The sequence below is a fragment of the Kogia breviceps genome, chromosome 9, assembly GCF_026419965.1.
Source record: "Kogia breviceps isolate mKogBre1 chromosome 9, mKogBre1 haplotype 1, whole genome shotgun sequence".
Classification (NCBI taxonomy): Eukaryota; Metazoa; Chordata; class Mammalia; order Artiodactyla; family Physeteridae; genus Kogia; species Kogia breviceps.
This window is the reverse complement of record NC_081318.1, coordinates 11,355,578-11,381,479: the sequence shown is the minus strand read 5'-3', so window position 1 is coordinate 11,381,479 and position 25,902 is coordinate 11,355,578. Positions and strand designations below refer to the sequence as shown.

At 37.9% G+C, this 25,902-nt stretch overlaps 1 protein-coding gene and 1 pseudogene across 1 annotated transcript; both read left to right on the top strand.

Moving 5' to 3' along the window:
* The first annotated feature begins 376 nt into the window (after nt 1–376).
* Nucleotides 377–1,658, top strand: LOC131762956 (olfactory receptor-like protein OLF3; annotated as a pseudogene).
* A 10,891-nt stretch (nt 1,659–12,549) lies between these two features.
* Nucleotides 12,550–13,488, top strand: LOC131762174 (olfactory receptor-like protein OLF3). Its single transcript, XM_059073501.1, is given in 1 exon segment — nt 12,550–13,488. A coding segment is annotated over 1 exon segment (939 nt).
* The last annotated feature ends 12,414 nt before the right edge of the window (nt 13,489–25,902 follow it).

Here is a 25,902-nt window from a genome sequence, read left to right as displayed (position 1 = left end):
TTGTTTCTTGACAGTCATACTCTGCTGTCGACCCCATGATCTGCTGCTCTTTCTAGGGAGGAGAAATGCAATATTGCAGATTCTTTCCTCTTATTCTCTCAGCCAGGTAAAAGACAAACAGGTGAAGATTTTTCAGAAATGAGCCTGGTCGCCCAGGTCTTCATTTTTTTATCTCACTGACTCTGAAATGTAATTTTCGATAATTTTTACCTATTAAAAACTATTTTATATTTGCTCCCTTCTAACTTACAACCCCAAATTTGTGATTTTAAAAGGGTGGAAATTTAGTATCTCATTTTCATAGTCAAAGAATCCAGAAGTAAAAAAAGTAAATAAAAAAAAAAAACCTGTTCATACCTATTAGGTTCCATTCAGTATGGATTTTGAGATAGTAAGGAGGGAAAAACCAGTGTCTAACAGAGAAGTAAACAACTCCATGGTTAGGAGTTGGCTTTAAAGAAAAAAAAAAATCACTTTTTACAGTTAATCTTTTTAACTCAAATAAGCATTTTAATGAAAACTTTCCTGCTTAAGGAAGGAGAAGAGTTTTCTCCTTGGATCTGAGCCACATCAGTGGGTTCTGTTGTTTCCCACAAGGAGACATACAATCTGAAAAACCAAACCACTTAATATTAGATGGCTGTTTGGTCTAAGTGAACTTATAAGGTCCTCTGGCACCTTACGTATCTAGTTTTTTTGATTTATAACTTGGCTTTGGTCTTCAGAAGCTCCTGGGCAGGGAAAACCAGACATGGATGAGTGAGTTCATTCTGCTGGGACTGTCCACCTGCCGGGAGACTCAGGTCTCCCTCTTTGTCCTTTTCCTGGCCATGCGTCTGATGGCTGTGCTGGGGAACTTCCTCCTCCTCCTCCTCATCATCAGACTGGACAGCAGGCTAAACACACCCATGTACTTTTTCCTCAGTGTCCTGTCGTTTGTGGACATCTGTTATACCAACAGCACCGTCCCCCAGATGCTCATTCGCTTCCCGTCAGCCCAGAAGTCCATCCCATTCTCCAGCGGTTTATCTCCCTGGCAATGAGCAGCACAGAGTTCTTCCTGCCGGAGGCCGTGGCTTATGGCCGCTGTGTGGCAGCGTGCCATCCACTGCACTACGCAGCCATCATGCACGGAGGGCTGTGCCTGGGGCGGGCTGCCGGCCGCTTGGGGGGCTGCTCGCATGAATTCACCGATGCAGACAGTCGTCATCTTTCAGCTACCTCTGCGCCGTAAGGTTCTTAGTCCCTTGGCCTGTGAGGGGTTGGCTGTGCTGAGGCTGACCTGTGTGGACGTCTCCTTCAGCAAGGTCACGGTGGCCATCTCGGGATTTCTGGTGATCATGCTTCCCTGTTTCCTTGTTCTGTTCTCCTGTGGGGGTATAGTTGCTGCGATTCTGTGTATTCGTCCTGCCCAGGGACGCCACAGAGCATTGAGGACGTGCGCCTCTCACCTCATTGTGCTTTCCATGTGCTTTGGAACAGCCATCTTCACATACTTGAGACCCATGGCTGGCTCCTCAGCAGAACAGGAGAAGATGGTCACCCTGTTCTATGCTGTGGTGACTCCAGTGCTGAATCCCTTAATCTACAGCTTGAGGGGCAAGGAAGTGATGAGCGCCTTTAGAAGAGTGTCGGGGAAACTTCGTGACAAAGGGTAAAGATTCAAAGAATTTCTCCTTCCCTCCGACAGCCCCCAGAACGGCATTCTAAACAAAGAGAAAATGATGGACGTGCCCTTTCTTCTCACATTTTCTCATAAGGTAGATCATGGTGAACAAGTTTTTCTAGACTGACTTTCCACATTCATCCACGTTTTGACTATGTATCACTGCCCTGTTATACATACGGTAAAAAAAAAAAAAAAAGCCTTTAATTATTAAGCTGCAGTCTGCTGGATAATCTCTCCTCCTAGACTTCATATTCCCCCTTTTACTTTCATATACTTCCTGCCTATTTCCTCAGAAAATGAAATATAAACAGTAAAAATTTTCAGGGTGAGAAGAGCCACACTTCGTTTCATGACACCACCCATCACCAGCAATGCAGCTTTGAAAAATGTACTTAACATCTCTAACCTCTAATTTCCTCAACTATAAAAAGAAGTAATAATATCCAGTATGTGTGATTATTTTGAAGATTATAAATTATCTATGTAAAATACCTAATACAGTGGTGGCATAGAGTAGATATTCAACTATTTTTAAAAACTAGCTTGTAGGACACAACTACTACACTACACTACATACTATGCAACCTTCTCTCCATATACAGTTACTCAAAATGAATTTTCTCCTTTTGCTGTGGCTCTAGTAGATCACTGTTCTGTGTCTGCTCCAGGTAGCCACCTTACCCAGAACCATGGCATCTGTCCATCCAGTTTATTGTGTCTCCATCTATCCATCCACCCACCCAGTCATTAGCCATCCATCCATCCAACTTTTCTATCTCTATCTTTCTATCTATCTATCTATCTATCTATCTATTTATTTTTTAGCTCCAAGCCAGACAAGATCTTTCTCATGATCTCCAAACACATGTATCAATGCTTGCTTTTAACTCCTTTCACTTACATTATATGAATCTCATTGTTAGAATAGAGCTGTTGTTCTTGCTTCCTCTATCCCAAGCTATTCCTTTCCTCTTGCCCCAATACACCTTCACTGGACTAGTAAAAGGAACCATCATACATCAGAGTAATTCTTGATTCCTTTATTTTACACCCTACCCAGCAATAGATTTCATTAGCTTGTCAACAAAATATGTGATCACCTGGTCTCTCTGTTTCCACCTCTGCTTTCTACATTCTATTCTGCACACAACAGCTTGAATTTTTAAAATTATTATTTGTTTTTTGACTTTATTTTGTAAGCTAAAACACAGGCAGAACACCACACTACATAAATGTGTAGCTTAGTGAATTATTGTGAGACAGACCCTCTTGTAACCACTACTCAAGTAAAAAAAAAGAAAATAAAAAAGAAAACAGTTCTGTCAGCTACTGTAGCAGTCCCTCCACATGCCTCATCATAATCACGACTCCTTTTCCCCAAAAGTAACTGCTCTCGTGACCTCTGTAGTAATCACTGTCTTGCATTTCTTTATGGCTTTATTATTCAAGCAAACATCCCTCGTCACTGTCACCGTAGCTTAGTTTTGCCCATTTTTTCCAATTTGATACGCTTTGAAATCTCATTAATCTATAGGTCCCCTCCAACTCTTTCTTTTCCCTACCTGGGAAATGGCCCTACCTGGGCCATTTGACCTGTAGAAGGCTCCTTTATCTTAGAAAATAAATCAAGTCACATCCTTTTCCTGCTTAGACTAAAATCCAAACCCCACAAGTACAGGACCTAACTTGGTCCAGCTGCTGCCCGCTTCTTCATCTACATTTTGACCCCTTCTCCCTCTCACTGCTCTCATGGCACACTGCTTGTCTGACAGGAGTTGGAAGAAAACGGCTAAATCTCTATACAAGGAAAATTTATTTTTTTTTACAAGTCATAGACATACATGGAAAAAATAACTGCAGACCTGTACATTTTTTGTATGTGAAATCTGAGAATTATCCAATGTATTAATAATTTACTAATAAGCACTAATAAATTTAGTAATAAATACTTCCTTTCACTGGAAATTCTGAATCCTATCAGCATCATGAATAACTGGGCTCGAATTTCTGAGTAAAATCTCAAGAGTAGAGATGTTTTGATCTCACACTTTTAAAAGGAGAAAATTCAAGTTTCTGCCTTGGAAAAGGCAAAGTATTATATTCATCAGTTAGACTATAAGCTTCTTGAGAGCAAGGACTATGCATTTTATCTTATTTGTGTTCCCAGTGCCTTAACAGTGCTAATAAATTCCTGCTGATTGATTTATTAATTGAAACTTTCTTTACTATTCTAAAGGTTGCCTCTTACGAAATATATAAAGATAATGCATGTTGGAATTTAGTATAACAGTAAATAGGCTTTAAAAAATCTCAGGCTCAGAGTTAATTGGTTCATAATACTCTTCAGTAGATGAAATACTATCACCCATACAAGCCTTCTTTTATTAATTAAAATTAATTAATTGTTTTATCCCATTCTTTATTCCTCAACTATTCTGATATGTTTAATGCATATAATGATGTTTGAGAGTGCGTTTATATATTTTAAATATATATTAACTACTCATACTGTGTCTTAGTTTTTTTTTTTTTACTCAACAGTATATTTTTAAGAGTGATACATATTGCTAGTCTATTACTTTTAACTGTTGAGAGTAATCCATGGTGTTCACCATATTTTAGCTATGGTACCCAGCTCCCTACCACCACATATAGGCCTATGATGAACATCATAATACATGTGCACTTAAGGACCTGTGAGAATTTATTTAAGGAATATACACAAGAACCAATTGCTAGGTAATGGATAATGCTCTCCAGAATGGCTTTATAAGTCTACACTCGTACGTCAGTGCCTGACGGGTCTTATCTATCCACAGCCTGCATGTTTTGAATTTTTTCTAGCCTAAAAGATATAAAATTGTCTTATTTTGCGTTACTCTGATAAGTAATCAATATGAACATGTCTTCATATGCTGAACTTCTGATTTGTCTACCTTCACCCAACACCACTCTTTCCATGCCTTCCCCGCTTCAATTCGCGGTAACTCCATCATTGCAGCGATTAGGCAATTTCCCAGTCTTTTTCTCATAAATTGGCAAGAGTAGCCTGTTGTCTCTATTTTTAAAATATATACATAGTATGATCACTTCTCAACATCTCCACTCTTACACCCCAGTGTGAGCCACCCTGACTTCCCACTTGGGTTACTGCAATTGCCTGCATCAAATTTCCCTGCTTCTATTCTTACATCCCAGCGCTCAGAGTGATCCCTTTAAAACAGAACTCGAATCATGTCCTTCCTCTTTTCAACCATGCAATTATTCAGGATTTAATCCAAAGTATTTACAATGAACACAGGCTTTTCTCCTAACTATGCCTCCCTACCTGGAATGCTTCTTTCTCGGGTAGCCACTTCCTCATCTCCTCCAATTCTTCATTTAACTATCATCACTGCCCTATTTGATGCTGCAGACTTTCTCCTTGCCCCCTACTCCTGTTCCCTCTTACCTTGTTATTTATTTTTTTCCAAAGAACTTATCTTTTCTAACATATTTGCAATTAACTCATTGTTTAATGTCTGTCTCTCATCCCTCCACTGCCCCCAGAATATAATATAAGCCCCTTGAGAGCAGGGATCTTTCGTTCAGGTAAATATATATATATATATACCAAGAATATAGGATAGTGTCTGTCTTATAGTTAGCACCAAATAAATATTTTCTGAGTGAACCATATTGTTGGCTTTTTGGGTTTCTATTGCTGGACACTCTGTGTTCATTTTCTTTGCTCATTCTTCCTTTGAGTTTTCTACCATTTCCTTGTTGGTGTGTATATTATAAATTTGAATCCTTTTTGGTTATAGCCATTACAAATACATACCTCTGATCCATCACCTCTCTGTCAATTTTATTCATAGAGTCCTTTGTTGAATGAAAAACCTTCATTTTGATATAATCCAATTTATCACATTTTTTTTCCAATAATTTAAGCTTATGAAGTTTTGTTTTTCTAAAAAAAGTCCCTGTATCTAGGTCATAAAATATTCTGTTTTATTTAATTTAGTTTTATACTTTTACCTTTCACAGTATTTCTTTAGTGTATCTTTAGTATTTTAGTATTTGTTTAGATATCTACTTCTACATATGTTGTTAAATATGGATCTAGTGTTTTTTTCCATGTGTGGTCCATTTATTAAACAATCTATTCTTTATTCAGTCATTTTAATAACTTTCATGTACATTAAGTTTACCTATATATGCGTCTGTCTTTGAATTCTATTCTATTTGTTCATTTGTTCTTGCACCATGTAATCCTGTTACTCTACTTCTAAAAATTGAAGTATAGGTGACATACAATAGTATATCAGCTTCAAGTATAAAACATAGTAGTTTAACATTTATATACATTACAAATTGATCACCATGATAAGTCTAATAACCATCTGTCACCAGATAAATCTATTACAAATTACTGACTATGTTTCCAATACTGTTCATCACATTCCGTGATTTATTTATTTTGTAACTAGAAATTTGTATGCCTTAACCTCTCTTGCCTATTTTCCCCAACCTCCCACCCCTCTTCCAATCACCAGTTTGTTTTCGTTATAAGTCTGCTTCTGTTTTGTTTTGTTGGTTTGTTTTGTTTTTTAGATTCTACATATAAGTAAAATCATTCATTACTTTCTCTGTTTGACTTATTTCACTTAGCATAATATCCTCTAGGTCCATCTATGTTGTCACAAATGACAAAATTCCATTCTTTTTTATGATTGAGTAATATTCCATTGTGTATAGAGCTATATACCACCTGTTCATTATTCATTCATCTATCTGTAGGCACTTAGGTTGCTTCTATATCTTGGCTACTGTAAATAATGCTGCAATGAACATAGGAGTACATATATCTTTTTGAATTAGTGTTTTTGTTTTCTTCAGAAAACACCCAGAAGTGGAACTACTGGACTGTGTAGTACTGTTTTTAATTTTTTGAGGAACCTCCACACTTTTCCATAGGGCTGCGCCAATTTACATTCCCTCCAACAGGAACTGCCTAGAGGGTTCCCTATTCTCCCCATCCTTGCCAAGAATTGTTATTTGTTGTCTATTTGATGATTGCCATTCTGACAGGTGTGAGGTGATACTGTGGTTTTGATTCTCATTTCTCTGATGATTAGTGATGTTGAGCATCTTTTCATGTGTCCGTCGGCCATCTGTATGTCTTCTTTGGAAAAATGTCCATTCGGGTCTTGTGACCATTTTTTAATAGACCTCTTTGGGTTTTTTTTTTATATTAAGTTGTGTGATTTCTTTAAATATTTTGGATATTAACCCCTTATCCAGTATATCATTTGCAAATATTTTCCTTTGTTCAGTAGGTTGTCTTTTCATTTCATGATTTCCTTCATTATGAAAAAGCTTTTTAGTTTGATGTAGTCCCATTTGTTTATTTTTGCTTTTGTTTCCCTTGCCTGAGGAGACAGACACACACACACACAAAATATTGCTGAGACTGATGTCAAAGAGTAAACTGCCTATGTTTTCTCCTAGAGTTTTATGGTTTTAGGTCACCAGAAGATGCTTTTGTCACCAGCTCCCAGAATAAGCCCTTCTCTGGGGCAATGCCAGGTCGTTGAGCAGAGGATGAGAACAGACTGGTCACTCTGACATAGACAAGGCATACAGTGGAAATCTCCCTTCCCACTCTTGGGAAAGGGAGATGGGGACTAGAGGTATCACTGCACAATGCTTAACATCCTCACTAGAGGTTTTTCACAGAGGAGGCTGTACTTTTTTTTTAAAGATTCCCAACACTAAAAATTCCTAAGTACAAACCAGGATATGAAAGATCATCTTGCTTAAAGTGAAGGGAAGGGTGAAATTGCTAAGGTTACAGGATGTGATGGTAGAATTACAAACCTGAGAGCAGCCCAATAATAAGCAACATCTGTTTAGAGATTGGCATAAAAACTCTCCCTGTCCAACTTCAGATTAGATGATGTACCATAGAGCATCTCAGTGGTCCCATGAGTTGCCCGACCCAGGAGCTATTGCTCAAAGGAACATGGAGATGGATGAGTTGGAATGAGAAAGTTTCGATTTAATCTTCACGGTCCTAAAGTGCGATAAAAATTCCCACCATCCAAAAGTGTTATCACTGAACACTCAGACACACTTCCCTTGAGAAATTAAAGTTTGGCAAGCTCCTTCCCATGCTCCAGGGACAAGGAAACAAAATGTTCATTTGCAAAGTTGAAATGTAGGTTAGGGTGTTAGATGCAGAAGTGACCAGACAGAGGGAAATGGAAAATAAAGGAAATCTAATAAACAAAAAATAATTGGTCCCTTGAGATTTTATCACTAAGTTATAGAAAGTGACCTGTTCCAACTGCACTTGCTTCAAATTCCATAACTTTCCCAGCCCTGCCATCTTTCCAAGGCACAGGATGGCCTCCTCCATTCTCCAGAGGCGAGTCAGGCATTTTCAGTCCTTCTTCATCACTTACTTAGCAACATAAATTGTGAAACCAGGCTCCTGTAATCCATGGCCTCTCCTGCCATAGTCCTCAAACCTAAGAGTATAGCAGCTTGATATAGTTGTCCTCTAGTAGAAATTTATCCTAAAAAATATGTTCTGGTTATTCAAATTATGTTTGTGAGTGTACAGCTAAGTAGGTTTGAACAGAAGTTTGTGAACAGCTTCAGCATGAGTGAGTGTACTTATGTGTGGGATCCAAAGAGGACACCATGGAAAAGTGTTCCTCTGAGTGGAAAGAACTCCTGGCTCTCTTCTCCACCTGTGTAATGATTTTGGCTTAACTACATGGCCACTCAACAGTCTTCCTCTGCCTTCGGTGTGATTGCCGAGTGACCTGGAAACATAGCCCACTTTTTATGTTAGTGCGATAGTAACTATTTACACAGTAGGGGATGTATTGGCACTATTTATAAGCACTCACCACTACAGAGAATAGATTCCAAGTTCCCCATGGGAGACAGCTCAGAAGGGACAAATCTTCCCAACCAAATAAAGCTCATACCTTCAGACCAGGACCCTTCATCATGTCTCATCTCTTACTTGTTAAGAGATATTTTTGGGTAGACAAAACTATCCTTAGGTTTGAATCTTCTTTTGAAAGGTAATTTTAAAAATAAGCACTCGATTTATCCATTTCTATTAAATTATTTCTTTCCTTATTTTCCATGATTAGAGCCCTTAGTTTTCTCTTATAAGAGGAAGAAAGAACTTCCTGCCGTGGATCCATTGTAAGATGTTGTGTTCATCACCATAAGAGACACAAGTTGAAGTATGATCACCTTTTCAAATTTATGAAAGAGGCCAGTTAATCACATACTTCATGAAGAGAGTCCCTAATAGGGGTGATGGGCTGTGTTTCTTTTCCTTATGTTGCTGATGTGGCTTGAAGGCCAGACTTCAACTTCATAGGTGAGTGAGAAGTACCTACTCCGGTCCACCATGACTGTGAAGTGAATGGGATCAAAAGTAGGAACTCAGTTGGTCCTCTTGATATGTCTTCTGATTTTCATGTTAGGTGAATCCACAACCTTTAAAAAATTACTGTCACTGTGCTATACCCAAGGTCTGCTGTGTACAGGAGCAGGTGATTGATGCGCCCCAGGTTATCAGATAATCCTGTCTACCTGCTGACTCCTCCATGGTCTAGTCTTTTTCCCATCTGTAAAATAGAGATAATAAGCCAAAGTTCAGAGTGTTGTTGTGAATATTATTATACTGTATTATATTAGTAGATAATATAAAGTAGTATGATGCCTAGTACAGAGTAAGTGTTCAGCAAGTAAAGTATTTATATCAACTCAATATAAAAATAAGTGTAATTATGATTCTTATTTCTTCTCTTACCATCTTTCCCACTCCAGTGGATTTTTGCACTCTGGGCAAAAGTGTTTCAGGAGCTTGTTTGTTTTCTTCCTGCCATCTGTCTCCAAAATAATAGACAAGACTGAGAACATTTTCTAAAACTGAACCTTACCATTCAGTGATTCACAGGGCAATTGACCTGTTAAGTTTTTTGAAACAATTTTACAAAGAAACAGGTTTACTTTGACTTTACACATCACTTTATAAAAATATCAAATGTATTTTATTTAAAAAAGACAAAATTGCTTGCAAGTAATGTATCACTTGGAAATTCACTTGCTTGACTCCATTACTGAGCAAAAGCAACATGACTTTAAGCACAAATACCCTTTTTGTGGGATATGGTTTTGGAGATAGGTAAAAAGACACCATTTATTTTTTTGTTGTTACATTGCCTTTTAAAAATTGACATTCGTTTGAGTCCTGGTTATAGAAGTGCAAACAGTGTAAATGAATCTACCATTAACTATCACTGTCACATCTATGCTACTACCTATCTGCACATACATAGCTGCTGATAAACCTGGAAGAGTTCCTGCATCACAGTTACATTTGAGCCCTGGGAGACAGGCCTGAACATATAATGTAGGACAAATCACTGGTATTCCTTTAAAGAACAGGTCACAGTAGAAATTCATTCACTTTGGTATGTTTTAGGCTTTATTAGTGTTTTACATAGTTGTTTATTTAATTAAATCATAACATAAAGCATTAAACACAAAATAACTATTAATTTCTTCAATATCTATGTTGTTAGCAATTTTTGAAAACAATACACACACACGTATATACAGTTGACCTTTGAGACATGGGTTTGAACTGTGTGAGTTCACTAATATGTGGAACCACAAATATATGATACATATATACATCATGGCCATCTATAGCCATCATGATATTAGATGGGGAAGGAGAAAGTAAAAAGAAGAGCAAACACTTCCATGTGGAGAAAATATAGTTCAGATATTTAGATGCAAAACTGATATCCCCAGATAAAGTACTTATAATGAATTTTCCAGAAAACTCCCTTGCCTGTCACAATGGGCCTGATGACTCTCTCAGTCCAAATATTCTGAAAACTGCAAGCATAGGCAGCCATATGTTAGGAATAACGTGAATGGATGGGGAAGGATGGATGGGTCTTGCATTTAGTTGTATTTTATAGTGTGGTCTCTAGCTATTGGTAAATCTCTAAAGAACATTGGAATGCCAGAGTCCATTTACATAGAAATAGGAAAGCACTGTAGATATTACCAGTCCACATTTTTATCATGGCTTGAAATGACTAGGAAAATTTCCAACAAGTATAATGACAATAATTTTTATTCCAATGTAAAATGTAGCAGAACAAAAAGAAATTGATGTATAAATAGGTAAAATGCAAAATAAAATTACAAAGAAGGGAATACACAATAATTAAGACTAGGCTATTGGTTTGTAGCTGTGAGGCTGACAAGCTGTTAATTTTCAACATTCTAGAAAAAAAATCATTCTTGATTATAGACTATACCTATTTGTCATCAAGATTTCGAATTCTTTATCTTTTCATGTAGTGAAGAATATTACTTATATCTTTAAATATTGTGCATTTCTTTGCCAGTGTTGCAGCTGAGTATCTTGTTCCAGTCAATTTTGGTGTAAGTGACTGAAAGCTTTCAGTGCAAGGTGTTGAACGTGGTATCTGACATTGTTTGATCATTTCCGCTAATTTCTGTGTGATACTCAATTTCTGAAAGCTCTCTTTTTAATAATTCCTTGACATTTTGGACCTTATTCAAAACAGTATACTAAATCCTGAATATTTTATAACTAACCATATTATAATAAACTATAATATTAAGTCCTCCAGCCACCTGTGTTATAAATGATGTGATCTGTAACAATCATTCTAAAAGTTTTTATGCTGAAACTGGAAACTTTCAATAAATGTCATCTGCTGTCCATCTACAATTATAGCATGAATAGTATAGAAGCCATGGGAATGATTATCTTCACGTGAATCTTTCATGTACTGTCACTGGATTGTCTCAGAGACCTCAAACTCCCATCTGTATATTTTAGTTACGGATCACTTATTTCTTTCTTTAAGTGAGAAAACGTAAAAGAAGTTTTGATTTTGGGTCAAAAAACTACTACTGTCTCTGTCGTCATGTTCTATAATTAAGACCTGATTTTCTGTCCTTCTGCCTTCCCTGCTGAGGACTGATCCCTGTTATATTGGGAAATAAGTTGTCCCTTCCTTGAGAAAACATTATTATTAAGTAATAACTTGACATCATTAAATGCTTTATTAAATTTCCCTTGGAGGACATAAGAGATAAACTTTGGCAGCTATGTATACCTTCCCTTCATTCAGCCTGAGTCTTGAAGTAGGCCATCCTGGGTTGATCTTGCCCACCTGGGCCACTGGGGTGAGGTGGGTGGAGAGGAGGCCTTCCACCTGCCACTCGCAAATTAAAAGGGCAAATTACAGAAAATAAATTCAAAATCACTTAGTAATAAGAAGTATGAGAATATCACTTAAAACATTCAGGATTTCATGGATACAGTCCATTAAGGAGGGGTGAGTAGAGCTGTGTCTGAGGTATCCAGCGTAAACAAAACAAAAAAGTTAAATGGTATTGAACATCATGTAGAATTCAGAACAAATCATGTGGGCTAAAAAATGTCACACCAGAAAGACAGCAATTATCCCCTGTAATAACTACTAAATTGACTAGGGTTTTGTCTAACCACTTCATTAATTTCTTCCCTCCATTGAAGAGCAGATGTTTAGGAGAAGAAATTATCTTCCAATAAATTGAATTTAAAGAATGTAACTTTTTTTCTCCTTGATTTCCAGCTGCAAAACTGGGTCCCATTGTGTTCTGCATCTACGGATATGTTCAAGCAGAGTTTGGATGATGATTTGACTGAGACATTCAAGGAGAACTTGCAGTTCAGGTGGGTAGGTTCTCCCTGGTCTAAAAGACACCTTCCGATTCTGAGTTTCCTTAATTTGTTATTTTGCCATCGTTAGTTCAGTCCGGAGAAACTCATGGGCCAGGGAAATAAAACGCAGACATGGCTGAGTGAGTTCATTTCGCTGCAGCTGTCCAGTGACTGGGGGACTCAAGTCTCCCTTTTTGTCTTGATCTCGGCCATGTACTTGGTGACTGTTGTGGGAGATTTCCTCCTTCTTCTTCTGATCGGACTGCACAGCAGGCTTCACACCACCATGTATTCCTTCCTTAGTGTTTTATCTTTTGTGGACCTTTGTTATGTAAACAGCTTTGCCCCACAAATGCTGGCCCACCTGCTCTCAGTCTAGAAGTCCATCCCACTCCACAGCTGTGTGCTCCAGCTCTATGCATCCCTGGCATTGGGTGGGTCTGAGTTCTTTCTGCTGGGAGCCATGGCCTATGACGGCTGCGTGACGGTGTGCTACCCACTGCACTACACAGTCATCATGCACGGAGGGCTGTGCCTGGGGCGGGCTGCCGGCTGCTTGGTGGCTGGTTTCATGAATTCACTGATGGAAACAGTCATCACCTTTCGGCTTCTCCTGTGTCACAGTATTATTAATCACTTTGCCTGTGCGACTCTAGCAGTGCTACGGCTAGTCTGTGTGGACATCGACTTCAGTAAGGTCATGGTGGTTGCCTCAGTATTTCTGGTGATCATGCTTCCCTGTTCCCTGGTTCTGTTCTCCTATGGTCATATAGTTGTTGCCATTCTGCGCATTTGTTCTACTCAGAGACGTAGCAAAGCGTCCGGGACGTGCGCTTCTCACCTCACTGTGGTTTGCATGTGCTTTGGGGCTACCATCTTCACCTACCTGGGGCCACGGGCAGCCTCTTCAGTGGAAGAGGAGATGTTTGCTCTGTTCTATGCTGTGGTGGCACCTATGTTGAACCCCTTGATTTACAGCTTGAGGAATAAAGAAGTTATGGCTGCTCTCTGTAAATGTTTAGAGAAATTCAGAGATAAAGGGTAAAGACTATAAGAACTTCTTGCTATCTATCGTCAAAATCAAAAAGGAGATCAGATAAGTGAAGGTGGGACTGCCACACTCACACTAAGGAAGACTATTATGGTCAGACCCTTGCTTTCAAATGAAGAATTCCTCCACATGATTAATGGATTTCCTTATATAGACCAATACCAGATAATTTCCATGTCAGTGATTCAGCAGAGGGCCTTTTTCTTAGATCGTCTTCTCTCAGGTATCCAGTAGTATTTAGACATCGTCTGCCTATTTAAAAATTTTATTAGCGTACCAGTGTTTAAAGAAATGAGCCATGACTTCATCAAGCAGACCTGGTTTGTGGATTGAATGGGTAGATGAATTCTACCAATTAGGTTCACTTATACTTCTGTGAAACAGAATAGATAATGTCTGTTTCTCTTTCTACATGACAATACTCCAGTTGTTTGTAGAATAGCTAATTTCCTTCAGGATAACCACAAATGGTTTTTTCAACTCTTTTAAACATAGTATCAGTTGTGAAACTTTCAATACCATCTGTGCCTTAGTCTAGACTGTGATATTATATCTTGAAATAAATAATATATGATAGAATATTTCTTCAGGCCATTATGCTGGATCTCATTTGCTTTTAAGATGAGAAATCTGTGGCTTCACTGTAGTCTTTTTTTATTGTGGTAAAACATACAATGTGTAACAAAATTTGCTGTTTTAGTCATTTTTAAGTGTACACTTCAGTGGCGTTAATTACATTTGCAATGTTGTGCAAACATCACCACAAAATTATTCATTACCAGTCTTTTATACAACTAATTTCCGAAGACCTGGTTCCTATAATCTGGTTACAAAGACTACACCCATTGCACTCTTTTCTTTTTTAAACTTAAACAGAGGTATATACATTTTGTTCTGCTAATTGTTACTGATTTTTGCATATCACACCAACTTGCCAAGATTATTTTGATTTTTGATTCTCCAATTCATTCCTTTTGTTTATTTTGTCTTTCTTTTTCAATGGATACAATAAGCAGAAAAAGTTATAAAAATAAACACCATATAGTTCATGTCGATTATGTATCACTGCAAACTGGAAAAAAGTGGTCCACAATGTGTTATAGTTGGAATCATATAGTATGCAGCATTTTCAGATTGACTACTTTCACTTAGAGATTTACATAAGTTCATTCATGTCTTTTCATGGCTTAATCATTCATTTCTTTTTGGAACTGAATAAAATTCTATTGTCTGCATGTAGCACAGTTCATTCATTTACCTACTAAAGGATATCTTGTTTGCTTCTGAGTTTGGTAATTATGAATAAAGCTGCTTATAAACCTTCGTGTGCAGGTTTTGTGTGAACATATTTTCAACTCCTTTGGGTAAATACCAAGTAGCATGATTGCTGGATCATATGGTAAAGGTATGTTTTGCCTTGTGGGAAACCACCAAACTGTCTTCTAAAGTGGCTGTATCACTTGATATTCCCACCAGTAATGAACGAGAGTTTCTATTGCTCCATATTTCACCAGCATTTGGTGTTGTCAGTGTTTTGTATTTTGGCCATTCTAACAGGTGTGTAGTGGTATTTTACTGTTGATTTAATTTGCATTTCCCTGATGACACATGATATGAAGCATCTTTTCAGATGTTTATTTGCCATTTCTATATATTCTTTGGTGAGGTGTCTGTTAAGGTCTTTGGGCCATTTTTTAATCAGGTTGTTTGTTTTCTTATTGTTGATTTTTAAGAGTTACTTGTATATTTTAGATAACAGTTCTTTATCAGATGTATCTTTTGCAAAAGTATTCTCCCAGCCTCTGGATTGTCTTTCCATTCTCTTGACATCATTCACTTTTTTTTCCTTTGGAAGATGTTGGCGGTAGGAGTTTATTAATTAATTAATTTATTTTCACTGTGTTGGGTCTTCGTTTCTGTGTGAGAGCTTTCTCTAGTTGTGGCAGGCGGGGGCCACTCTTCATTGCGGTGCGCGGGCCTCTCACTATCGTGGCCTCTCCTGTGGCGGAGCACAGGCTTCAGACACGCAGGCTCAGTAGTCGTGGCTCATGGGCCTGGTTATTCCGTGGCATGTGGGTTCCTCCCAGACCAGGGCTCGAACCCATGTCCCATGCATTAGCAGGCAGACTCCCAACCACCGTGCCACCAGGGAAACCAGACATCATTCACTTTTAAATGGTGATAGAAATACATATTTACGTATGCAAGAAGTCAAAATTATGACCCATTCATCCTTCATTAAGACTACAGGCAATACAACAAAAAATGTGAAAACTTCAAACCAAAGATGGTTTAAATGAAGGACTGAGGGGCATGAAACTGAAGTTGTGATAAGACAGGCAACAAGCTAAAACCCTCTAAGAGTAAAATTGAGTTTTAAAAGCTCTATATTTCGAGGAGAGGAACCAAGTTGGCAGAGTTAGAAGGACATACTCTCACTCCCTCTTGAGAGAACACCAGAATCACAACTAGCTGCTGGACAGTCATCAACAGGAAGACACTGGAACTCACCAAAAAGATACCCCACATCCAAAGACAAAGGAGAAGCCACAATGAGATGGTAGGAGGGGCACAATCACAGTAAAAACAAATGCCATAACCAGTGGGTGGGTGACTCACAGACTGGCGAACACTTACCACAGAAGTCCACCCACTGGAGTGAAGGTTCTGAGCCCCACGTCAGGCTTCCCAACCTGGGGGTCCGGCAGCGGGAGGAAGAATTCCTAGAGAATCAGACTTTGAAGCCTAAAGGGAATTGATTACACGACTTCAACAGGACTGGCAGAAACAGAGACTCCACTCTTGGAGGGCACACACAAAGTAGTGTATGCATCAGGAGGCAGGGGAAGGAGCAGTGACCCCAGGGGAGACTGAACCAGACCTACCTGCTAGTGTTGGAGGGTCTCCTGCAGAGGCGGGGGGGGGGGGAGGGCTGTGGCTCACTGTGGGGACAAGGACACTGGCAGCAGAAGTTCTGGGAAGTACTCCTTGGCATGAGCCCTCCCAGAGTCTGTCATTAGCCCCAACAAAGAGCCCAGGTAGGCTCCAGTATTGGGTTGCCTCAGGCCAAACAACAGACAGGGAGGGAACCCAGCCCCACCCATCAACAGTCAAGTGGATTAAAGTTTTACTGAGCTCAGCCCACTAGAGCAACAGTCAGCTCTACCCACCACCAGTCCCTCCCATCAAGCCTCTTAGATAGCCTCATCCACCAGAGGGCAGACAGCAGAAGCAAGAACTACAGTCCTGCAGCCTGTGGAACAAAAACCACACTCACAGGAACATAGACAAGATGAAAAGGCAGGGGCTATGTACCAGATGAAGGAACAAGGTAAAACCCCCGAAAAACAACTGAATGAAGTGGAGATACGCAACCTTCCAGAAAAAGAATTCTGAATAATGGTAGTGAAGATGATCCAGGACCTCGGAAAAAGAATGGAGGCAAAGATTGAGAAGATGCAAGAAATGTTTAACAAAGACCTAGAAGAATTAAAGAACAAACAAACAGAGATGAACAATACAATAATTGAAATGAAAACTATACTAGAAGGAATCAATAGCAGAATAACTGAGGCAGAAGAACAGTAAGTAACTTGGAAGACAGAATGGTGGAATTCACTTCTGTGGAACAGAATAAAGAAATAAGAATGAAAAGAAATGAAGACAGCCTAAAGACCTCTGGGACAACATTAAACTCAACAACATTCGCATTATAGGGGTCCCAGAAGGAGAAGAGAGAGAGAAAGAACTAGAGAAAATATTTGAAGAGATTATAGTCGAAAAGTTCCCTAACATGTGAAAGGAAATAGCCACCCAAGTCCAGGAAGCACAGCGAGTCCCATACAGGATAAACCCAAGGAGAAACACGCTGAGACACATAGTAATCAAATAGGCAAAAATTAAAGACAAAGAAAAATTTTTGAAAGCACCAAGAGAAAAATGAAAAATAACATACAAGGGAACTCCCATAAGGTTAACAGCTGATTTCTCAGCAGAAACTCTACAAGCCAGATATACTTAAAGTGATGAAAGGGAAGAACCTACAACCAAGATTACCCACCTAGGATCTCATTCAGATTCGATGGAGAAATCAAAAGCTTTACAGACAAGCAAAAACTAAGAGAGTTCAGCACCACCAAACCAGCTCTACAAAAAATGCTAAAGGAACTTCTCTAAGTGGGAAACACAAGAGAAGAAAAGGACCTACAAAAACAAACCGAAAACAATTAAGAAAATGGTCATAGGAACATACATATTGATAATTACCTTAAAAGTGAATGGATTAAATGCTCCAACCAAAAGACACAGGCTTGCTGAATGGATACAAAAACAAGACCCATATATATGCTATCTACAAGAGACCCACTTCAGACCTAGGGACACATACAGACTGAAAGTGAGGGGATGGAAAAAGATATTCCATGCGAATGGAAATCAAAAGAAAGCTGGAATAGCTATTCTCGTATCAGATAAAATAGACTTAAAAATCAAGAATGTTCCAAGAGACAAGGAAGGACACTACATAATGATAAGGGATCAATCCAAGAAGAAGATATAACAATTTTAAATATATATGCACCCAACATAGGAGCACCTCAACATATAAGGCAACTGCTAACAGCTATAACAGAGGAAATCGACAGTAACACAATAATAGTGGGAGACTTTAACACCTCACTTACACCAATGGACACATCATCCAAAATGAAAATAAATAAGGAAACAGAAGCTTTAAATGATACAATAGACCAGATAGATTTAATTGATATTTATAGGACATTCCACCCCAAAACAACAGAATACACTTTCTTCTCAAGTGCGCACAGAACATTCTCCAGGATATATCACATGTTGGGTCACAAATCAAGGCTCAATAAATTTAAGAAAACTGAAATGATATCAAGCATCTTTTCTGACCACAACGCTATGAGATTAGAAATGAACTACAGGAGAAAAAAAGTAAAAAACACAAACACATGGAGGCTAAGCAATATGTTACTAAATAACCAAGAGATCACTGATGCTATCAAAGAGGAATTCAAAAAATACCTAGAGACAAATGACAAAACACGATGATCCAAAACCTCTGGGATGCAGCAAAAGCAGTTCTAAGAGGGAAGTTTATAGCTATACAAGCCTACCTCAAGAAACAAGAAAAATCTCAAGTAAACAATCTAACCTTACACCTAAAGGAACTAGAGAAAGAAGAACAAACAAAACCCCAAAGTTAGCAGAAGGAAAGAAATCATAAAGGTCAGAGCAGAAATAAATGAAATTGAAACAAAGAAAACAATAGCAAAGATCAATAAAACTAAAAGCTGGTTCTTTGAGAAGATGAACAAAATTGATAAACCATTAGCCACACTCATCAAGAAAAGAGGGAGAAGACTCAAACCAATAAAATTAGAAATGAAAAACAGGCACCGCAGAAATACAAAGCATCCTAAGAGACTACTACGAGCAACTCTCTGGCAATAAAATGGACAACCTGGAAGAAATGGACAAATTCTTAGAAAGGTATAGCCTTCCAAGACTGAACCAGGAAGAAACAGAAAATATGAACAGACCAATCACAAGTAATGAAATTGAAACTGTGATTAAAAATATTCCAACAAACAAAAGTCCAGGACCAGATGGCTTCACAGGTGAATTCTGTCAAACATTTAGAGAAGAGCTAACACCCATCCTTCTCAGGCTCTTCCAAAAAATTTCAGAGGAAGGAACACTCCCAAACTCATTCTATGAGGCCACCATCACCCTGATACCAAAACCAGACAAAGGTACTACAAAAAAAGAAAATTACAGACCAATATCGCTGATGAATATAGATGCAAAAATCCTCAACAAAATACTAGCAAACAGAATCCAACAACACATTTAAAGGATCATACACCATGATCAAGTGGGATTTATCCCAAGGATGCAAGGATTCTTCAATATACACAAATCAATCAATGTGATACACCATATTAACAAATTGAAGAATAAAAAGCATGTGGCCATCTCAATAGATGCAGAAAAAGCTTTCAACAAAATTCAACACCCATTTATGATAAAAACTCTCCAGAAAGTGGGCATAGAGGGAACCTACCTCAACAAAATAAAGGCCATATATGACAAACCCACAGGAGACATCATTCTCAATGGTGAAAAACTGAAAGCATTTCCTCTAAGATCAGGAACAAGACAAGGATGTCCACTCTCGCCACTATTATTCAACACAGTTTTGGAAGTCCTAGCCGTGGCAATCAGAGAAGAAAAAGAAATAAAAGGAATACAAATTGGAAAAGAAGTAAAACTGTCACTGTTTGCTGATGACGTGATACTATACATAGAGAATCCTAAAAATGCCACCAGAAAACTACTAGAGCTAATCGATGAATTTGGTAACGTAGCAGGATACAAAATTAATGCACAGAAATCTCTTGCATTCCTATACAATAATGATGAAAAATCTGAAAGAGAAATTATGGAAACACTCCCATTTACCTTTGCAACAAAAAGAATAAAATACCTAGGAATAAACCTACCTAGGGAGACAAAAGACCTGTATGCAGAAAACTATAAGACACTGGTGAAAGAAATTAAAGGTGGTACAACAGATGGAGAGATATACCATGTTCTTGGATTGGAAGAATCAACATTGTGAAAATGACTCTACTACCCAAAGCAACCTACAGATTCAATGCAATCCCTATCAAATTACCAATGGCAGTTTTTACGGAAATAGAACAAATCATCTTAAAATTTGTATGGAGACTCAGAAGACCCCAAATAGTGAAAGCAATCTTGAGAAAGAAAAACGGAGCTGGAGGAATCAAGCTCCCTGACTTCAGACTATACTACAAAGCTACAGTAATCAAGACAATATGGTACTGGCACAAAAACAGAAACATAGATCAATGGGACAAGATAGAAAGCCCAGAGATAAACCCATGCACCTATGGTTAACTAATTTATGACAGAGGAGGCAAAGATATACAATGGAGAAAAGACAGTCTCTTCAATAAGTGGTGCTGGGAAAACTGGACAGCTACATGTAAAAGAATGAAATTAGAACACTCCCTAACACCATACAGAGAAATAAACTCAAATGGATTAAAGACCTAAATGTAAGACCAGACACTATAAAACTCTTAGAGGAAAACATAGGAAGAACACTCTTTGAGATAAATCACAGCAAGATCTTTTTCGATCCACCTCCTAGAGTAATGGAAATAAAAACAAAAATAAACAGATGAGACCTAATGAAACTTGAAAGCTTTTGCACAGCAAAGGAAACCATAAACAAGACGAAAAGACAACCCTGTGAATGGGAGAAAATATTTGTAATAGAGTCAGTGGACAAAGGATTAATCTCCACAATATATAAACAGCTCATGCAGCTCAATATTAAAGAAACAAACAACCCAATCCAAAAATGGGCAGAAGACCTAAATAGACATTGCTCCAAAGAAGACATACAGATGGCCAAGAAGCACATGAAAAGCTGCTCAACATCACTAATTATTAGAGAAATGCAAATCAAAACTACAGTGAGGTATCACCTCACACAGGTCAGAATGGCCATCATTAAAAAATCTACAAACAGTAACTTCTGGAGAGGGTGTGGAGAAAAGGGAACCCTCTTTCACTCTTGGCGGGAATGTAAATTGATACAGCCACTATGGAGAATAGTATGGAGGTTCCTTAAAAAACTAAAAATAGAATTACCATATGATCTGGCAATCCCACTACTTTCTCTGGCATATACCCAGAGAAAACGATAATTCAAAAAGGCACCTGCACCCCAATGTCATTGCAGCACTATTTACAATAGCCAGGTCATAGAAGCAACCTAAATGCCCCTCGACAGATGAATGGATAAAGAAGATGTGGCACATATATACAATGGAATATTACTCAGCCATAAAAAGCAATGAAATTGAGTCATTTGTTGAGATGTGGATGGATCTAGAGACTGTCATACAGAGTGAAGTAAATCAGAAAGAGAAAAACAAATATCGTATATTAACACATGTATGTGAAACCTAGAAAAATGGTACAGATGAACTGGTTTGCAGGGCAGAAGTTGAGACACAGATGTAGAGAACAAACGTATGGACACCAATTGGGGAAAACTGTGGTGCGGTGGGGATGGTGGTGTGATGAATTGGGTGATTGGGATTGACATGTATACACGGATGTGTATAAAATTGATGACTAATACGGACCTGCAGTATAAACAAACAAACAAAACAACTAATATTAAACTTTCTTTGGGTTATTTTTATGGAAATATGTTAATATAAATGTTTCAGACATTACATGAAATTTCTAAGAATCTTATATGTTCTTATATAATGTTATAACTCATAATTCTAGTTATTACTTTAAATGTATATCTCTATAATAACTAAATTTCCTTGTCAATTGCATTATTATGAACTTTCATCAAATCTTTTTTTAAAAAAAAGCTCTAAATTTCTACATGTTGAAAGTGAAGAAACAAAGGCCAGAGTGGGGAGTATAAAATGAAGCTGCTGCCCCCAGAGGGAGTAAAGACTTGGATAGAGCCCAGTGTCTAGAAAGAGGTCTTAATTACCTCTGATTAACCACTTTCCCTTAAGAGACTATCCCAAGTAATTCTTTCATGCTTCACAACCCTGTGTATCTGAGGCTTGGCAGGAAGTCCACAGTTTACAGCCTGTCCTTCAGCATCTGGGCTTTTATCTCAATTTTCCCTAAATATCTGACCAAAATACTAATCTGCTCTGATACCACAATCATTCCCAGTTGTCCCCTGAAACTTGTGCTCCATTATCAGCAAAATGCTCTATATTCTGAATGGCTTTTTAAAAATGTATTCTTCTGTTTCATACTTGAATGTCAAGCCGACTGTTCACTGAGAGCTATGATTCCACTCAGTGTTCTGAAATGCACACACATTTTCTCTTATATTTTCTCTAATACTGAGTAGGGAAGTGAAGAGGGTATCTTTCATGATCCTCTGCCACTTCCAGACCATTGCTCTTTTTACTTTTCCCTAAATGACTCTAATTCCTTTGAAGCATATGCTATCACACTGTTGTACCATCATCCCCTCTTTTTTTCTTCACTTACCATCCATCCTCCTTATTTTACTCTGGTTTACTACTAATTCTGTTGTACATGTGAAAATTTCTACATCAATGCAAAAGATCCATTCAGTATCCTGGCATCTCTGTTATTTGAATTTCTGTTTCTTTCCATTGTTTTGTCCTCTGACCCACTTCAGTCATCAACTTTGGTGCTCATACCCTAGACCTCTGCTCATACTCCATTATTAGAGAAATGCAAATCAAAACTACAATGAGATTATCACCTCACACCAGTCAGAATGGCCATCATCAAAAAGTCTACAAACAAAAAATGGAGAGGGTGTGGAGAAAAGGAAACCCTCCCACAATGTTGGTGGGAATGTAAATGGTGCAATCACTATGGAGAATAGTATGGAGGTTTCTTAAAAAACTAAAAATAGCATTACCATATGATCTAGAAATCCCACTCCTGGACATAAGAAAACTATATTTCAAAAAGATATATGCATCCAGTGTTCACAGCAGCACTATTTACAATAGCCAAGACATGGAAGCAACCTAAATGTCCATTGAGAGATGAATGGATAAAGAAGATGTGGTACATATATACAATGGAATACTATCAGTCATAAAAAAGAATGAAATAATGTCATTTGCAACAACATGGATGGATCTAGAGATTATCATACTAAGTAAAGTAAGTCAGAAAGAGAAAGACAATTACCACGTGATATCACGTACATGTGGGATCTAAAATGTGACACAAATGAACTTATTCATGAACAGAAACAGACTCACAGACAGAAAACAAACTTAGGGTTACCAAAGGGGAAATGGGGCTGGGGAGGGATAAATAGGGAGTTTAGGATTAGCAGATATAAACTACTGTATATAAAATAGATAAACAAGGTCCTACTGTATAGCACAGGGAACTATATTCAATATTGTGTAATAAATCATAATGGAAAATAATATGAAAAAGAAAAAATAATATATATATTCACTTTGGTCTACATCAGAAAAATTAACACTACATTGTTATCAACTATACTTCAAAAACTTAATTTGTTCAAAAAAATACTAAGGCAATATTTTCAATAGATTTACACCAATAATCTCAAGAATTTAGATGAAATAGATAAAATCCTGGAAAATCAAAAAGTACCAAAACCTGCATAAGAAGAAATAGGTAACCTGCAAATTTTCTACCTATGAAAGAAATTGAAGGTACAATGAAAAACCTTTCCTGGCCCAGATGGCTCCACTAGTGAATTCTGTTAAACTATATATACTAGTTCAAACTCTTCCAGAAAATAGAAAAGGAGTAAACACCACATTTTATGAAGCCAGTATTACCCTCACACTGAACCAAACCAAGACATTACAAGAAAAGAAAACCACAGACCAGTAACATTCATGAAGAGACACACAGAATTCTAAAAATATTACCAAATAAAATCTGGTAATTTACAAAAATAGAACAGTTTATCTTTTAGTTCAGCATCCTTAAATAAAACAGTGTACATATTTCAGTATATCAACAGACTAAAAGGGAAAACCAATTTATCACCTTAGTAGATGGCAAAAAGGTAGTTAATATAATTCAACATTAATTATAAAAATCTTTACAAACTAGATATGGAAGGAAACTTCTTTTTTTTTTTTTTTTTTTTTTGTGGTGCGCAGGCCTCTCACTGTTATGGCCTCTCCCGTTGCGGAGCACAGGCTCCCGACGCACAGATTCAGTGGCCATGGCTTACGGGCCCAGCTGCTCTGCGGCATGTGGGATCTTCTCGGACTGGGACACGAACCCGTGTCCCCTGCATCGGCCGGCGGATTCTCAACCGCTGTGCCACCAGGGAAGCCCTAGAAGGAAACTTCTTAACCTAATAAAGTTTATATACAAATAACATAGCTAACATGCTTAATGGTAAAAAACTGAATAATTTTCCCTTTGAGATTGTGAACAGTACCTGATGTCCATGATCATCATTTTTCTTTATCTGGAAATTCTGGCCAAAGTGATAAGGCCAGAAAAAGAAATAAAAGGGATGCAAATTAGAAAGAAATAAATAGAATCATTTTTATTCTCAGGCAACATTATCATTTACATAGAAAATCTCCACGAATCTACAATAAAGGCTTTGGAATTAATAAGGGAGTTTGGCAAAGTTGAAAGATGCAAAGATAAAATGCAAAGTATGTGTATGTATATATGCATTTAAGTATGTAGGTTAATTAAATATATAAATATAAATTATATTCTATACATATTTAAGGTAATGATGTTTCTGTAAACATTACTGAAAATGGTGAATAGGGAATTTCAAGACTTTATTTCTCCACAAAACAGCAAATAAGCTGGCAAAAACTTTTGTAATTAACTTTTGTAGAACTCTGAAATCTAGTAAAAAATTGACTACAAAAAGGGGAAAGATTAATAAAGACTGAAACTGCTGCATTTTGGTAAAATAGTGCTGGGGCATTTCAGTTGCTCACTTATTACCTCTCACCTCCCATATTGGTGACAGCCATGAACGTGACAGTCTATACTCCTGGTGGAGGTTGTTAGTCAAAAACAGCAATCTGGACCTTATTGTCAAAGAATTTTAGTTGTTTCAGCTTATCTGGCAGCTACCTGAAGGGCTGACATAAAGGCTTGCTTTTGTTTCACTGACTCAGTGTTCTTGGGGCTGGGATGGCTTTCCATGTGGCGTTTGTGGAAGGTATTTAAAGGCAAAAGTATTGCAGCCTGACACTAGGGTTAACAGTCGAGACAGCCAACAGCCAGACTAAAAAGATTGGGAAGGAAGAGGCTGGAAAAGAATACATATATAGGAGAATAAGGGCTTTTAAAACCTCAGGTACATGGCAGGGAATTGAGAAGGCTTCAGGCATGCTCAAGGCTGGAGTCATGCTCAGAAAAAGGTTGAGAAGGCCCAAGGATTTTGCCTCTGGGTGACCTTCAGGCTCTGCAGGAAGTGAAGACTAAGATAGAGATATATACGTCCTGGGTAAGTGTCTAAAGCATGCCTAAAGCAGAACCAAATGTCCATCAAGTGGTAAAGAGATAACAAACAGGGTAATATCCATATACTGGAATACCAGTTAGCAATAAAAAAGTGAACTGTCCTTTACAATTAAAAAGTCTGGACATAACAGAACAGATACAAGAATACACCGAAAAAAAAAAGAAAAACATAGCCAAGAGACCTCAGGACCTGAGGGACAACACAACAGACAGTGAGTTCCCTGGGTTTCCTTAATGCTTCCCACATATCCTGGACAGAGATCTGCAAAATTCTCCAACCTGGAACTGCCAACAAGTATAAAAAAACAGCTCCAAGAA